We start from the raw sequence: 17,526 nt of genomic DNA on the forward strand, positions 1-17,526 counted from the left end.
CAGCCTGATGTGATTGCCTTGATTCTTTGTTCTCTAAGAATCTTGCCCAGGATAAAAAGAAAACATTTATTATGCCTTTATTTTAACATTTTAAACAGGTATTAGAATATTTTTATGATTCTTTCCCTTGCTTTTTTTATTTAAAAAATTTTTTAAATTTATTGGGGTGACAATGGTTAGTAAAATCATGTAGGTTTCAAGTGTACAATTTTATAATACATCATCTATATAGCATACATTGTATGCTCACCACCCAGAGTCAGTTATCCTTCTATCACCATATAGTTACCCCCCTTTACCAACTCTTCTGGTAACCGCTAAGCTGTTGTGTGTGTCTATGAGTTTTTATTTATTTGTTTGTCTTGTTTGTTGCTGTCAGTTTTATATCACACATATGAGTGAAGTCATGTGGTTTTAACTTTTTCTGTTTGACTTATTTTGTTTAGTATAGTAATCTCAAGATCCATCCATGTTGTCCCAAATGGCACTATTTCATCTTTTCTTATGGCAGAGTAGTATTCCATTGTGTGTATATACCACATCTTCTTTATCTAACCATCTATTGAGGGACACTTTGGTTGTTTCCGTGTCTTGGGCACCGTAAATAAAGCTGCAATGAACATCGGAGTACATATATCTTTATGGATAAATGTTTTCAGATTTTTTGTTTCCCTTGCTTTTTAGATCAAGGCAAAATGAGAGACTTCTTAGGAATACTGCATCACCTTCTGAATACTGCACCACTGATGATTCTGTTCCTGAAGAAATGACTGATGATGCTACTGGAGTCAGAGGAGAGATAGCCACCAAAAGTTTTGAACCCACTGAGGAGTTATATGCTAGACCTAGTAAATCTCAAGAGTATATACAGGGTGTTCCAATTCGGCCCTCAGTTATTCAAAAATTGGAGAAGGGGCAGCAGCAGCCCTTGGAGTTTGTTTATAAAATGGGGAGTGGCCTGAAAGAATTTAATCAAGTAGGTATTGGTCAAGCCACAAATAATGGACCAAACTTATTATGTCCATCAGTGATTTCTACTGCGCCTGCTAGTCGTTTACCTGAAAGTTCTTATGGTCGACCAGTTACAACTAATACTACAAGGTTACCACTAGCAGCCCATTTGGATTCAGTTATCAAATGTGACCCAAACAAAGTTGACAGGTACCTTGAACAGCAAGATAGGAGCTCTAGAAATCCTATGCTCTCATCCCATCTGGAAACTTCTTCAGTTTTATATCAGAAACCTAAAGAGTCAAATAAGAAATCTGTGTGTTTCAATTCAGATAAATTGGTTATTCAGGAAGATGTGAAATCTCGGGGTGAAATTTTGTCAACTGGCTTTAAATCTCATGGATTTATGGGTACTGAAGGCTCCTTAAAATTTGAATCTCTTTCCAAATTAGCAGTAAATCCAGCAATCAACCTGAATAAAACTGATATGCCTTCTAATAAAGGAATTTTTGAAGATGCCATTCCAAAGCACCATGAGAAATTCTTTTCTAATATGGATCGTACCCAGGAAGTAAAACATTTGGTTTTTAACAAGTCAGCCTTTTTGAAACAGAAGAGCTCAGTGAGCTCTGAAATGAAGTTTGCTTGTGGCTCTCCTCAGTCAGTGTCTGATCAACCTGAAGAGGCTTCACAAGACCTTTGGAGTGAGGAGCAAATTGACCAAGAAGATAAGAACTATGAATCAAGAGGTTCTGAAATGAGTTTTGATTGCAATTCCTCTTTTCATTCACTGACTGACCAATCTAAAGTGACTGCCAAAGAAATAAACCTTTCAACGGAAGTACATGATAATTTGCAGCATAAGAGTAATAAATCTTGTGTTTCTGATATAAGTTCTGATTGTGATGGCCCTCTTCAGTTGGCTACCAACCGAACTCAAGTAATTGTTAAAGGCGTTAGTGTTCAGAAGGCAGTGCATATTAGTCTGGTTGACGAAAGCTATGATTCTAGTGATTCTGAGATGAATTTTGATTGTGATACCTCACTTCAGTCAACTGATGACTGCCCCCAACAGCCTGCAAAGGAAGTAGACCTTCCTAAGGAGGCACACATTTACTTGGTTGATAAGAACTATGGATCCAGTGGCTCTGAAATAAGTGCTGATTCTATTTTTTCACGTCGGTCAGTGGTTGACCGACTCCCCGTGGTGGTCACGGAAACAGAACTTCAGAAGAATGTTCACATTGGCTTGGTAGATATGAACTATGGATCGAGTTGTTCTGAAACAAGTTTTGATTATGATGTTTCTTTTCAGTCAGTAGTTGTCCATCCCCAACTGGCTGTCAAAGAAAGAAACCTAACGGATAGGCATGTTTACCTGAAGGATAATCATAAATCTAGTAGTTCTGAAGCACATCTTGATTGTGATCTCTCTCTTGAGACAATGACTGATGAACCTCAGAGGGCTGTTGAAGAAATAAATCTTCTGAAAGATAAGAATGACCTTGTGGATATGAACTGTGAATATTATTGTTCTGAAATGAGTTTTCATATTGATACTCAATTAGTGGCCGACAAACCCCAAGTAGTGGTTCAGGAAGTAAATACTCAAGAAGTAGCTACTGACCTGCAGAATAAGAGTGCTAAATCTAGTGTTTCTGATCTGAGTTTTGATTCTCATGCTTCTCTTTATCAGTCAGCTAATGAACAACCTCATGGAGCTCTGAGAGAAATAAATCTGAAAGAGTTAAATGTTGACATGGAAGTTAGGAGCTATGGGTGCTCCAGTTCTGAGTTGACTTTTGATTCTGATCCCCCTCTTCTGTCAGTTACTAAGCATTCTGAGCTGGATGTTGAAGAAATAAGAAAAAAGCACATTAACCTGGAAGATGAGAGCTATGGGTCAAATAGTTCTGAAATAACTTTTGATTCTGATATTCCTCTTTGCGCAGTAGTTGACCAATCTCATGTAGCTGTTTATGAGGAGGAACCTGTTAATCTGGAATATAAGAGTAATGAATCTTGTGTTTCTGAAATAACTTTTGATTCGGATATACCTCTTCATTCAGGGACTGATCAACCTGAAGTAGCTGTTAAAGAAATAATCACTCAGAAAGAAGACTATGTACACTTAGGAAGGAAGAATGATGAACGCAGTGGTTTTGAAATAAGTTTGGATTCTTATGTCCCTCCTCATTCAATGACAAATCCTCATGAAGTAGTTATTAAGAGGCTGAATCTTCAAAAAGAACAGGTACACTTTGAAAGTAAGAAAAATGAACCTAGTGGTTCTGAGTTAAATTGGGATTATCGTATTTTTCATTCAGTAATTGGACATTCTGAAGATCTCATTAAACAAACAAACCTTCGGAAAGAAGAGCATGTTCACTCAGAAAACCAGGGTAATGGACCTAGTGTTTCTGAAATCAATTTGAAATCTTATATTTCTCATTTAGTGACTAAGCATCCTGACATGACTGTGAAAGAAATAAACCATCAGAAAAAAGAACACGTAAACTTAGAAGACAAGGGTAATGAATTAAGTGTTTCTGAAACAAGCTTGGATTTCGCTATCCCTCTTCACTCAGTGATTCACAAAGCTGAAGTTGTTGTTAAAGAAACATGGCTTCAAAAAGAAAAGCATGCTAAATTTCAAGATAAAAGTGCTGAATTTAGTGCTTCTGAAATAAATTTAGGTTCTGATGTCCCTCATTATTCAGTGACTGAACCTCAAATAGCTATTGAAGAAATAAATGTTCAGAAAGAAGAACGTGTTGTTTTAGAACACAAAAGTGATAAAAGTAGTGGTTCTGAAATAATTTTGAATTCTCATGTCCTTCCTCAGTCAATGACTGAAAAACCTAAAATACCTGTTTTGAAAGAGGGCCATGTTGACCCAGAAAATGAAAGTACTGAATCTAGAGGTTTGGGAATAAATTTGGATATTGATGCCCCTCTTCAGTCAGTCATTGACCAATCTCAACTAGCCCTTTTGAAGGAAAAACATGTTGATCTGGAAGACACATACAGTGAATCTAGTGATTATAAAGTAAGTTTTAATTGTGATGACCGTCTTCAGCCGTTGACTGATCAATTCCAGGAAGTGATTAGAAAAACAAACCTGTGGAAGGTAGAGGATATTGGTCTGGAAAATAGAATTGATGAACCTAATAGTTCTAAATTAATACAGGATTCTGCTGTTTCTCTTCATTCTGTGCCTGATCAACCTGAAGCAGCTGTGAAACAAATAAACCTTGACAATGAAGGTCATGTGTACTTTGAAGATAATAACAGCCAATATAGTGGTTCTGAAATGAGTTTGGATTCTGATTTCTTGGTTCAGCCAATAGTTGATCAATCGCAAATAACTATTTTGGAGAAGGAGCATATTGGGCTAGAAGATAAGCACAAGCACAATCCATCTTGTGGTTCTGAAATAAGTTTTGATTCTGATGATCCTCTTCAGTCAGTAGCTGACCAGGTTAGAGAAACTGTTAAAGAAATAAGCCTTTGGAAGGATGAAGTTGATGTGGAAGATAAGAGTGATAAATCTAAGGGTTTTGAAATTATGTATGATTCTGATGTCCTTTTTCAGTCAGTGGCTGGCCAAACTGCAGAAGTAATTAAGGAGATCAACCTTTGGAAGAAGCATGTAGACTTGGAAGGTAAGACTGTCAAATCTAGTGATCCTAAAATAAATTTTGATTCTGATGGACCTCTTCAGTCTGTGGCTAATGAAATTCAAGAGGCTACTACAGAAATAAATCTTCTGAGGGAGGGACATGTTTGTCTGGATGATAAGGGCTATGAACCCAATGATTCTGAAATAATTTATGTTTCAAATGTCCCTTTTCAATCAGTGGTTGAGCAGCCACACATTTTGGAAGAAGAACACACCAATTTGGAAGATAAGAGCAGTGATCCTTGTGTTCCTGAAATAAGTATTGCTTGTGATGATCCTCTTCAGTCTGTGGCTGACCAGCTTCAGAAAGCTGTTAAAGTAATAAGTCTTTGGAAGGAAGACCATATTTACCTGGGAGATAAGAGCTATAAACTAGGCGATTTTGAAGTAAGTTACGATTCTGATGTTCACTTAGTGGTTGATCAATCTCCTGTGGCTGTCAAACAAATAAACTTGCAAAAGAAGGATCATAATGACCTAGAAAATAAGAACTGTGAGCCTACTGTTTCTGAAATAAAATGTGATTCTGGTATTCATCTTCAGTTAGAAGTTGACCAACCTCAAGTGGTTTGTAAAGAAATAAACCATCAGAGAGTAGCACATCTTGGCATGGAAGAAAAGACTAGTGATTCTGAAATAATGTCTGATTCTGATGTCCCTCTTCAAATAGTACTTAATGAAGTTCAAGTGTCAGTCAAAGAAGCAAATCTTCAGAAGATGCTGTTTGTGGACCTGGTGACCAGTGATAGTGATTGTGAAATGATTTCTGATCCTGATATCCCTTTTCAGTCAGTGATTGACTCACCTCAAGTGACTGTCGAAGGAATTGACTGTATAAATGCAAAAACTTTTGATTTAGAAGGTGAGTGTTATGAGTGTTGTGATTCTGAACTGGGATATGTTTGTGAAGCCTCTCCTCGATCAGTGTCAAACCAATCCAAAAAGACTTTCAAAGTAGTAAATCAGAAGAAAGATTATATTATTCTGGAAGAGTCAGGCTGTGAGTCTTATGGTTCTGAAATAAATTTTCAAATTGATGCCTCTAATCAGTCCATGACTTACCAATCACCAGAGTCTGATAAAAAAATGTCAAGGTGTATTGATACAGAAGATAAGAGCTGTGAATCTAGCAGTCCTAAAAGAAATTTTAAATGGGAAGACACTTCTCAAGCAATGACTGATCATCCAAAAGAAGCCAGCTTTTGGAAAGATCTAGAAACTGTAGGTCTAAAAGATAAGAACTGTGAATGTAATGTTTCTGCAATGGATTGTAATGCCTCTTCTGAGTCAGCGATCCTGCAGATGGCTGATGAAGATAACCCTTTGAAGTTAAAATATACAGATCTAGAAAGTATGAACTGTGAACCTTGTGGATCTGGGATGAATTTTCAGTGTGATCCTTCTCTTCAGTCTGACACCGACCATCCTCAAGAAGTTGTTAATGAAATAGACCTATTTAAGAAGATGTCTTTTGACCTGAAAGAGATGAATCATGATTCCCATTCAAGCTCTGTTTCTAGGGTTGACTCTATAAGGAACCGGAAAAAAGCAAAGGGGGTCATAGAAGATAGTACTGATGAACCAGTTCTTGAAGCCTTGCCTCATGTCCCTCCTTCATTCGTGGGGAAAACGTGGTCTCAAATAATGAGAGAAGATGACATGAAAATTAATGCTCTTGTGAAGGAATTTAAGGAAGGTCGTTTCCACTGTTACTTTGATGATGATTCTGAGACCAGGAAAGTAAAAAAAAAAAATTTGAATGAAGAAAAAAAGATTACCTCGGCTGACCTTAATGACACTGCATTAATTCAAGTTCTATTAGACTGTGATGATCATATTGATGACTTTTCAGTAGCCTTAGATAAACCTAGCCATCATCCTACAGAAAAGAGGCCTTATGAACAAACATGGCGAGTGGCTTCTCGATGCCAGGCTGTAAAAGTTAGCCATGGAACTCAAACCAATCTCCTGAGTTACCTAGTGACGAAAAGAATAAGTGGACAAGAAGACTCGCCAACGAGGAAGCGTTTACTTTTACACAACGACAGAAAACCAAAAAAAATCAAAATTGGAACAGTTGAATTTCTTGAATCATGTACTAATATTTTGAAGCCTTTGCACCCCAATGCCTTAGTCTACGTTCTTTCTTCAAATATTAAGCTGAAGGAAGGTGAATCCTTCAATTTCTCTAAAATGAGGCACTGTATTGACACAAATGATCAGGATTTTAGCATACAGTACAAATACAAACAGAATTCCTTTAATTATTATGACCCATTGAATAAACAAATTGTAATTACTCCTCCTCTGAACATAGAAGTACCAGAGTCTGACAGGAATAACTGGGTACAAATTCATTTTAGTGACTTAAACTCCAGTGCAGGAGATGACGATGCTCATACACAAAGCTGTACTATCGTACCTTTTATGACACTGTCAGTAAGACATGAATTGATGTCACACGAGGGGGCCAGTGGATCTCCTGTGTTTCTGGAAAAAGCAGAGATCTTGAATTCTAGTGATGTTCTAAAGGAAAGTAATTTCCAGTTAACTCTTTTAAATGGTGATGTTGCCAAAATCTCGCCAAAATTAGTTAGAAATAAGTCTTCAGAAAGTAAAAAGAAAGTTCAGAGAAGGAAGGTGACAACTAATAATAATCCTGGTTTTCCCAAAATGGTTTACAGACCAATTATTCTCCAGCAAAAAACCAGAATCACTTCAGAAAAACAGTCAATTTGGATTCGGACCAAACTAAATGATATAATTAGAAAGTATATTTCAAAATACTCTGTTTTTTTGCGTCACAAATATCAATCCAGGAGCACTTTTATTAGAATGCATCTTAAGAAGAAAAAACCTGATGTCAGTAGGTTAAAGAAGGCAAAGAGACCAGCCAAAATGCTTTCGAACTCAGTTCCATCAGCTGTTTCTGAAGAGAAGTTAAGAGCCATTGTGAGCTCTTCTCCCAAGCAACCTGTGCAGGATTCTTCCAGCAGTGCAGGAACTAAGAAGAATGGTAATGAAAAACTCCCTAGGAAAAAACAAAGAAAGCGTCCTAGACCTGTTAAAATATATGATTTGAGAAGTTTATATTCTCAGGTGCCATATTCTGATAGAATGATGACTCGATTATTACACAAATTGTTAGTTAGTAAGGCAACTAACAATTAGAAGCATTGGTGGTAAAGCTAGTTGAGGATTCAGAACTTCAGTTGAAATATATTTGGTATTTAGTGCCCATAGCTCTCTCAACTTTGGTGAAGAGATTAACCTTCAACTATTTTGCTATAGACATCATTTTCAGAAATTTTATATTATTTTCAAATTAGTGTTTAAGATCCTTTTTTTATTTTAAGATTCAAAAGACCCTTTGTCCATTTGCTATAGAAGAACTTAATCTTAATTTATGTTGCATAATTTAGCACAGTCTATATAATTTTCTCCCTCAAATCATGTTCCTCTTATTTATTTTTTATGATTGTGTCTCATGGTCAGTAGGTTGTAACATTGCAAGATTGAATATGGCAAACATGAAGTGCTATCTCATTTTTACTTTTTAAAAATTGAAACAGTGAATATGTACTTATATTCAGTGTATTTCAGAGTGGCATTGTCAATATCGTATTCTAACTGGATAATTAAAAAGAAACTATAATAAATTATCTCAACTTTTAAGTGGGGTTGACTTAAATAATCACAAACAAAATATAATTTTCTTTTAAAAGCATTCCAGAGAATGAGATTTCATAATCTTTAATCCAGTGTTAATAAACTGCCTGGTGATTTTATCTACATAACACAAACTCCTTCTGCTTTATTTAAAATGGATCTGCAAGTCTCTTAACTTTCCACATTTGGACACAGGAACATATACAATCTCTGTAATATACAATTTCTGTTTTTCTTTAGCATTATTATATCTTAAGGAGAAAATGATCTTGCCAGTGTGACTGTACTTTTACCACCTTTATTCCCCTCCACCTGAAGGGTTGGTGGTTTAATATGAAAATACAGGTTGTCTTATGGCCTTATCTCTTAAAAATATTTCAGACATTACCATATCATTTTGTAATAACTTGAACTGAAACTATTGGTTTGGTAATTTGGGCAGACCATTAATTGTTGTCATTAACAGATTATTTACAATCTTAATATCTGAAATGGTCTAATAAAACTGACAACTTATGTGGAAGCCCGTTTTGCAAGTGAAAAACTGTATTTGTTCATTAATTTGGTTTTCCTTAAACTTGCTAACTATTTTAATAGTTGAAATAAAAGATTTTACGATACGCAGTTTAGGTCTGAGGTACTCAGAATATGTTTAGATCTTTTATTCCGGGCACTGGTTCGGCTGGTACAGATGCATCCAGTTATCCTGCTAAGCCGAGGATTCTGGATCCTTTTCTGTCAATAATGTTAAAGGAAAACATGAATTTCAACTATATTGTAAAAACCATATTTGATTGAAACTATATCAGTGTACCATGATTTCAGAGATAAAAATGTGTTACCTTAGAATTAATGAAATATAGTGTTGTAACAGTTGATTTCTAAATGTAGTTTTATTTCAGGGGCCGTTATTTAACCTGGGGTATGTTATGATGGTGTTATGTTCTAATTTCTTTACTTCTAAATTTAAAACAGTAATTATATTGAAAAAATGGACAAATAGTTATATTTTCAGTTGCAAGGCAGCTTGAACCTTGCCTCATATGCAAACATTTCAGTTTCCTTTCTTAAAATATCACGATGGGTCATTAGTTTAAAATAATTCCCCAATTTTAATTTTGGAGGAATACTGTCCTACTGATTAGGAAGTAAACAAGCAGCTAATATATAAAAATACTCTTTTTGTGGGTATTGGTGTCTTTTTTTCCTATGAAGTAGACATAATTCCCTTAAGTACTCTTAGTAGGTATGCATACTTTTAGTATAAGTTTTAAAAGTGAGATTTCATACGGAAATAATGTACCTATGTAATTATGATGTATCATATCTATTGTGATTACATCATGCAAAGAGGACAGTTCTTATAATTCAAGTGATTAAAAACTTAAAACAATTTACTACCTTTTCACATTGGAAACTCAGATTCTAAGTTCCATTTTTTTTTTAGAGGAAAAAGGTTTATATTTAAAATTTATATTACTAAAAATATAAAAATAATACAGTCCTGATGTTTTTTGAAAACATTTTGGAAATGTTTACTTAGTTCCTATAATTATTATTTTAGACAAGCTTGAAAACTTGAAATTGTGAAAATTATCACAAGTTAAATTAGAAATGAATTACTTTCAGACTTTGGTAGGTTACAAGATGTGCCCCTTTGTCAAAATGCATTTTGGCTTAATTTGCAGATTAGATAAAACAGTTGGATGTTTTTTGTGTATTTAAGAATGCATTCAGTTCTTTTAATAGTGAAAAATTGAATTACAGCCACAATGAATATTTTAATCTTGTACTTGTTCAGTATCTTGCATAGATTTCTATTATAATTGTCCCAAGTTATACAGTATGTGGACAATATTGTGTAAAGTGTGTTTTGCATTTGTGCATTTAAATTATTTGTGTAAGTAGGGCTTTGAGTGACACTTTTTTGGTAAAGAGAAACTATATTTAAATATTCAAACAATTATATATTTCCATGTAAAACTAATGTGAAGACTAATGTATTTTTTATAATGCAATTTAAAGAGTAAATTTGTTTTCAAAGTTATCAAGATAAAATTTATCAAATATTGAAATTTGTCTCTACTTTCTCATGTTAGGAACTTTTTCTGGAAATACTTAAGGAATTAGAGAATAATGAAAACAGAAGTTCATTTTATAAATGGTCTTAGCGATAATAAGAGAATATAAATGTTGATGCTGGTGAGAAAATATTGTTTAACCAAAGATATACAGGTTATGCTCAATGGAGTAGTTATTTCAAAGGATTAAAATTAAACAACCATTTATCTGTCTGGTGGAGTGGTGGGTTAGCAACTTTTCACTTTGTATATCTGTATTGAAAGAGTCAGTGAACAGGATGAGTTCAGGAGGCAGTATCTGTACCATTATTTGACACCTGCTGGAAGAGAACTTGGATGCCTCCACTACCACAGTATATGTTATAAAGGACAAGAAAACATGGAAGAGTGTATGTATGTCCGTGAGGTAGGTGCCTTTGGCCTCAGTAGTAGGGACTTCTGGGGTTTTTTGGTCCAGGATTACATTGTTAAGATAAATAACAGCCTGCTCTTTATAATAAAAAATTATCAGAGTAAAAATATAAAATGGAAGTCCATTGTCCATAAAGGAATTTTATATAAATAGAAAGAAAATATGGACAATTAATGAAAAATCATGTAATTAGAGAATTATACATCAAAATGTCAATTTATGAAGATGGGAGGCTGAGGAAGAATCTTGACATTTCCTTATACTTTATTTAAGCCCTAAATATTAGGGAAATAATACAGTTAGTATGTTTCCTTTGTTCTTATTCTTTATATGTATAGTTAAAAAGTTCTCCCAGTGTATTTCGAACTATTTACCTTAAGGGATAGGCATAGGATCAACTATAGTTTCTTGCTGAATCTTTAAGTATGAATTTACTTTTTTCCTATGTTTATAATTTATTACATGCATTTTTTGACATGCATTTTATTTTTTAAGTTTTTAAGCTGAACGTGTGTGTGTGTGTGTGTGTGTGTGTGTGTGTGTGTATACACATCTTGAGCCCTTACTAAGTGCCAGGCCTTGTTCTAAGCTTTTAACCTGTATTATCTCATTTGATCTTCAAAGAGCTCTTATGAGTTATCTTCTGTAACTGTCACTAAATAGCAGATGAGAAAATTGATGCACAGAGCCTCAATTTTGGGATTACTAATGAGTCGTTATTTACTCTAATCAAATGGGGATTACAGTTAATCCCCATTTTCATCTCCAGTCCCTTTCCACCAGTTATCTTCTGCCTGTCTGTACAGTTTAGTGTTCTCTGGACATTTCATATAAATGGTATCATGCAATATGTGGTTTTTGTGTCTACCTTCTTTCACTTACCATGTTTTTGAGGGTTCTTTCATGTTGTAGCATGTATCAGTATTTTGTTCTTTTTTATTGCTGAATAGTATTTATAATTAGTTTTTAATGAAGCTGGTAACAGAGTGCTGGTTTCCTGATAACAAATGTAAACGTTGTTGTGCTTGAGGCTGGCTGTTCGTCTATGCCTCTCATACCTGTTATCCTTGATTACTACCCCTATTCCGAGCCAAACAAGCTATCTGCCTTTTTGAGTGCTCTTACTGATACTTGAATGCTTTATGCTTCCTATGTCTTTGATTCTTATATTCCCTTTACTGCCTATCTTGGCATTCGTTTTACTGTGCATTGTGAATTCTCATTTTCAGTGTCAACACATTAGTATCTTCAGTCCTTTCACAATGGATTGCTTGCAGGTAATCTAACTGAGAAGCATATCCAAGCTGCCCATTATCCTAATCCACACATTCTGTAGCACCAAGAAGTGTTGATGATGGTACTTGTCATGGTGAACATTCTTTTAAAAAATTACTCTCCTACATAACCACTGTCACATCATCACAATCATTGATATGATAAAATTAACACTGATATAACCCTCTACTCCACATACCTTCAGATTTTACAGATTGTCCCAAAATAACCTCTGTAGGTCCAGGATTTGATACAGCATCACACACTGTCATGACTCTAGTTTCCTTCAGTATGGAGCAGTTCCTCAGCCTTTCTTTATATTTAACAACTTGACATTTTGAAGTGTACAAATCAGTTTCTTTGTGGACTGTCTTTCAATTTGAGTTTGTCTAATGTTTCTTTATAATTAAGCTTTTTGTGGGGGTGGGGTGCAAAAATTTTGTGGACTTCTCAGTGTATCATAACAGCAACCATGTGATGTCTGTTTGAATAAAAGTGGTGATTAAAGATAATCCAGTCTTTGTCTTTATCTTAGAAGAAAAGCTTTTCATAATTTGAAATTGGGGGCTGTCATAAAGTGTGAGTTATCAACAAATATTACATTTTTTTGCAACTGAATTCTGAGGCAATTGTGATTATGAAAATTTTATATATTTGTCATCTAACTCATCATAGATAAGTCAGCAACTTATTCATACATTTAACAAATATTACTTATGCCCATACTCTGCCTGGCCCTCTGGTGATTACCAAGGATCCAAGCACCAGCCAAACAGGTCTCTCGCTTCCTTTCATTAACTATATGAGTGAAAAAATTTTAACAGTGGTAAGTCAGTGGACTTGTAATATAATTCTTACGCTATCAAAAGATCATGAATAAACCTATAACACAGGATACTGCTATTGGGCATTGAAAACATTCCTCAACTTAATGTACTGAGACCTGTTGCAAGGCCTTTCTCATCATTAACTGCAAAGATTGTTTTCCTTGTTTGCATTATTAAGAATCATCTCTCCCCTTTGTTGGTTTGATGCACCAAGATGGAGTGTTACATAGACTCAGTTACCCATCTTATCACAGCATGGGAATGATTTCCTAAGAACAAGTTGGTATATTCATCAGATGTTTAGTTTTTGAGTTGAGATATTGTCAGCTCTTTTGAACTGGAAAAATAGAGGGTTTATTTTTGTTTGGAGAATTGTTATTACTAGTCATTTAGTATACTCACACTAGTCACAGATAATGAGGTAAATGATATTTATCATCCATTGAGCTGCAACTATTTTACAAGGTGAATGACTGAAAAATATGAGTTCTAACATGATTTCACTGTACCAAATGGTACCCTCTCACTGGGTTTTACATAGTAGCCTTACATCTAGGATATATTTAGATCAGCATTTGAGGTAACACTGATGTCTCTATAGAATCAGAGAAACCACGTGAACCTTACAATTTTTAGGTTTTCACACTGGGCATTCACCTGACACATCTATGATGTAACAGAACTACAAAAGTCTTTCTGGTCCTACAGAGAAAGAATCTCAAGTCTGATATAAAATGTGGTGCGCCAATGTGTGACAGTCTTTTGAGAAAAACCACAGTAACCCAAAATTGCCCCGTGTAATCAGTAGCAACTGCCAGATAGTACTTTGACCGAGGACATTTCTTCAGCTGTCCTGGGTGATCACATGAGATCACAAAATAGGATAGTTACAAGTGGCAGAATAAAAACAAAACTAAATTTTAGTATTACCTATAATCAAGGGGCCCCTTTCAAAGCTGATGATAGCCATTTTTAGTATGTTTGGATTACCTGGTTAAATTAGCACTTAAAATTTTATTTTTTTCTAGAACAGCTTTATTGAAGTAGAATCCACATGCCATAGAATTCACCCATGTAAAGAGTACACTTCAGTGGTTTTTAGTATAGTCACAGAGTGTGCAGCCATCACCACAATCAGTTTTAGAACATTTTCATCAATGGAACCCGATGCACGTTAGTGATCAATACAAAGTTAAGTTCATTAGATTCATTATGCGTTAGAAACCAAAAAGAAACCTCTGTGCCCGTTAGCAGTTGCCAGCTCCCCACCACTTCCCCAACCTACCTCCATCCCAGCCCCTGGCAGTGACTAATCTACTTTCTGTCTCTAGAGATTTGCCTGTTCTGGCCATTTTATAAAAACAGAATCACACAACGTGTGGCCTTTTGCGACTGGCTACTTTCACTACTTAGCATAATATTATTAAGGTTCATCTATGTTGTAGCATGTATCAGTGCTTAATTACTTTTTATTGCTAAGTAACATTCCATTGTATAGATACATCACATTTTATTTATCTGGTTATCAGTTGGTGGGTCCCAGTCCTGATTTCCTAACAGCAGATCTGGTGTCACCTCCCAGGAGGCTTTTCCTGGCTCACTGCTATCACAGAATTGTGAGAATATCCTTTCTGTGCCTACCCCTTGAATATAACTGAGGGCAGGAACGTGCCTTTTATTTCCGCATCCCTGCAAGTTGGCAATTGGCCTAGCTTGTTGATGCCCACCTTCAGCTGTTTCTTCTGGATGTCCCCTTTTGTACATCTGCATACCATCTGCATTATCATTTATGGTGAGAGATTTATAAATAAAGGAAAACGCAAGAATATTTGGTAAACATCATGTTGTTTCCATTCAGATCACTAACACAGTTATTTCCTTCAAGTCACATCCTCTTTTTTTTACAAAAAGGAATTAAATCTTGTAATAATTTTTGTTCCCTTTGATCATCAATCTTAACCATCTTCCTTCCCCTCTTCTCTTTCACTTTTTGAGGGAGATATTTTTTCTTTCTTTCTTTTTTTTTTTTTTTTTAAGGAAAAGTGGCAAGAATGTGCCTGTGATTATTTTTAAGCATCCATCTCAAAAGGCTTCTGAATAAAAGCACAAAGGCCCCAGAGGATGGCCAAGGATGGGTACCCGCAGGGCACTTTCTCTGATTCAGATTCAGACAAGCATTCCTATAGCTGAAGGTATATACATATATATATGTATGTATATATATATGGTTTATGCTGAATTAAAGATGTTCATAATTGTTTTGAAGAAAAACGGCCACTTCATTTTAAGTGTTAATCAGGGGTGACTAGCTGCTGCTCAGATAGTGATTGTACTATTTCCAAATGATGTGGCTTAAGTTATGTAAATATAAACTTCGGAATAGGCATGTCCTTTTCAATTATGAAACAGCTAACTTTACTTGCCATAAGAGCAAGACTTCCTTTTAGTTATGTGCAAGGTATATTGTGGCAACAGATCTTTTGTATAACAGGGTAAATGCTTAAAGTATTTAGTACAGATTCTGTGAATTGAAATTACTCTGGAATGATCATAAAGCCTGACATCCTTCCTCAACCCCTGTCCGATGAAAAAATTCGGATTTAGTTTTCAGTAGAGGACCTGTCTTTCTCTTGGACATTCAGAAGGGTTTACGTTATGTAGTAGTTAGGGCATAGCAGTCATGCCAGGGTAATTTTCTTTTCCTTCTGAACCACAGTAAAACCATAGGGGAATCATTCAAATATTTGTTTGAGATATACGTGCATGATGTTAAGTGATGGCATTGAGAGCTCATCTTGAGTAAAGGAAGAGGACCCATTCCTTAAGCAGAGTCCGTTCTGGCTGTGAATCGCCCTAGCCTTCGAATGAATAAATGACCCTGCAGTGGGATCAGGAAGAATAACACAGTAAGCTCAGCATCATCTCTCTCCTCACTCCTTCCTTGGCCACAACCTCCTAATACAAAGTTTATTAACTGTTTACTTAAATTTGCTCCAACATCGGTCATCTCCACTCCTGTGGCCACTGACCTAGCGTAGAACTTCATAATCTTGTGCCTAATTTATTCTAAAAGAGGTGGGGGCTTCTGAAATAGTGGAATAAAGACCTCTGTCAATCTTCCCCTCCATAAAAACAGTGAGAACACTGGCAAAAATTCTCACAATCAACTTTGTGAGAACTCTGGAAACTAACCAAAGGCTTGTAATAAAATGAGGAATGTTTAAGAAAAAGTGCTGAATCTCAGTAACAACAGTGGACTTTGTGGCATTTGAATCTGTCCCACTTCCATTACCCTCTCAGCAGCTCCTCTGTGGCTATGAAAACCAGCAGCCTTGCAGCTACTGGAGAGGGCAGATCATGTATGGAGCTCCTCAGAAAGTCCTGTCTCCAGAACTTTGACACTATTTGACCTGTCTTGCAGCTCTCTGGAAAAACTCCATGAGAGGAGTTGTATTTTTTGTCTGACTTTGAGTTTAATCTGTGGGAAAGCCCCCTCCTTAGGGCATTTATTGAAAACAGCCCATGGCAATCGTTTAACATCACAGCTATGATACCAGTTGGGACAAACAGGAGCCTGGCCAAATCTTGAAAGGCAGATTTGGGGAATGAGATGTCCATTGGTGAATTTGAAAAGCTCTGATACATTCTTAGGGATCTAAAAGGCTCTATAAATGTGCAAGGATGTGTGCATTCCTGCAAAAGACTCTAGAAGACTCCAGTCTCTCACTTCAGGCTGACTAGAGTCCCTGCACAAGCAGGAAGTGAGAGCTAAGACAGAGTCACAAGCTGCCTGAGTGTCAAGGTCATACCGTAACATACACACACAGATTCTCAGCAAAGGATGGGATACCTATTAGTTCAAGACATTTAAGGAAATCTCTGACCAATCATTAGTTGATCACTAAGTTAATTGATCAGAGAATTCAGTAGGTGTATACTACAGAGAAAAAGAATTTGTAGAATTAGTCTAGGAAGTTTGTTAAAGTAACAAACAGCAGTAGCAGCAACAAAAATAAAAGCAATAACAACAGATCCTAAGGGTGAGGGAAATCTGACTTCCAGAGTTGTCACATTATATTATCTAAAACGTCCGGTTTTCATTAAAATTTTAAAAATATTTTCAAAGAAACAGGGACATATGGCCCATACACAGGGAACAATCTATAGAAACTATCCCTGAGGGGTCCAGATGTTGCACTTACTAGACAAAGATTTTAGATTGGCCATATATATAATATAGATATATAATTTATAATTTAAATATAGAAATTAATATTTATAAATAATATACATATAGATTACTAAAGGAAACCATGTCTAAAGAATTAAAGTATGAGAACAATGTTTCACTAAATAGAGTTTATCAATAAAGAGAAATTGGAAAAAAGAACCAAGTAGAAATTCTAGAATTGAAAAAGTTTACATATACTTTGTATATTAGGTTGGTGCAAAAGTAATTGTGGTCTAAAAGGTTAAAAATATTTGCAAAAACTGCAATTATTTTTGCATCAACCTAATAGAAAAGCATGTACATCTTGTCTTCCTTACTAGGTTATGTAGGTTCCTGAAAGGTGTAATAGTTGTTGTATGCATTACATTTTTGTGTCTCTCAATATGTCTAGTGTAATA

At 35.4% G+C, this 17,526-nt stretch overlaps 1 protein-coding gene across 4 annotated transcripts in view; it reads left to right on the forward strand.

Annotated features, from left to right (window-relative positions):
* The window catches only part of ZDBF2 (zinc finger DBF-type containing 2), a 30,971-nt gene extending 18,389 nt beyond the window's left edge, over positions 1–12,582 (forward strand). For 3 of the 4 annotated variants that reach the window (XM_074340943.2, XM_019726896.3, XM_074340955.2), the window contains one exon: positions 685–12,582. In XM_074340943.2, the coding sequence (XP_074197044.1) occupies positions 685–7,804 (7,120 nt within the window). In that variant the 3' untranslated portion in view covers positions 7,805–12,582. The remainder of the gene's footprint in view (positions 1–684) is intronic. The other variant, XM_088793730.1, reaches the window with a different exon arrangement.
* The last annotated feature ends 4,944 nt before the right edge of the window (positions 12,583–17,526 follow it).

This window comes from Rhinolophus sinicus, chromosome 17 (genome assembly GCF_057876585.1).
Source record: "Rhinolophus sinicus isolate RSI-liver-muscle chromosome 17, RSI-T2T, whole genome shotgun sequence".
NCBI lineage: Eukaryota > Metazoa > Chordata > Mammalia > Chiroptera > Rhinolophidae > Rhinolophus > Rhinolophus sinicus.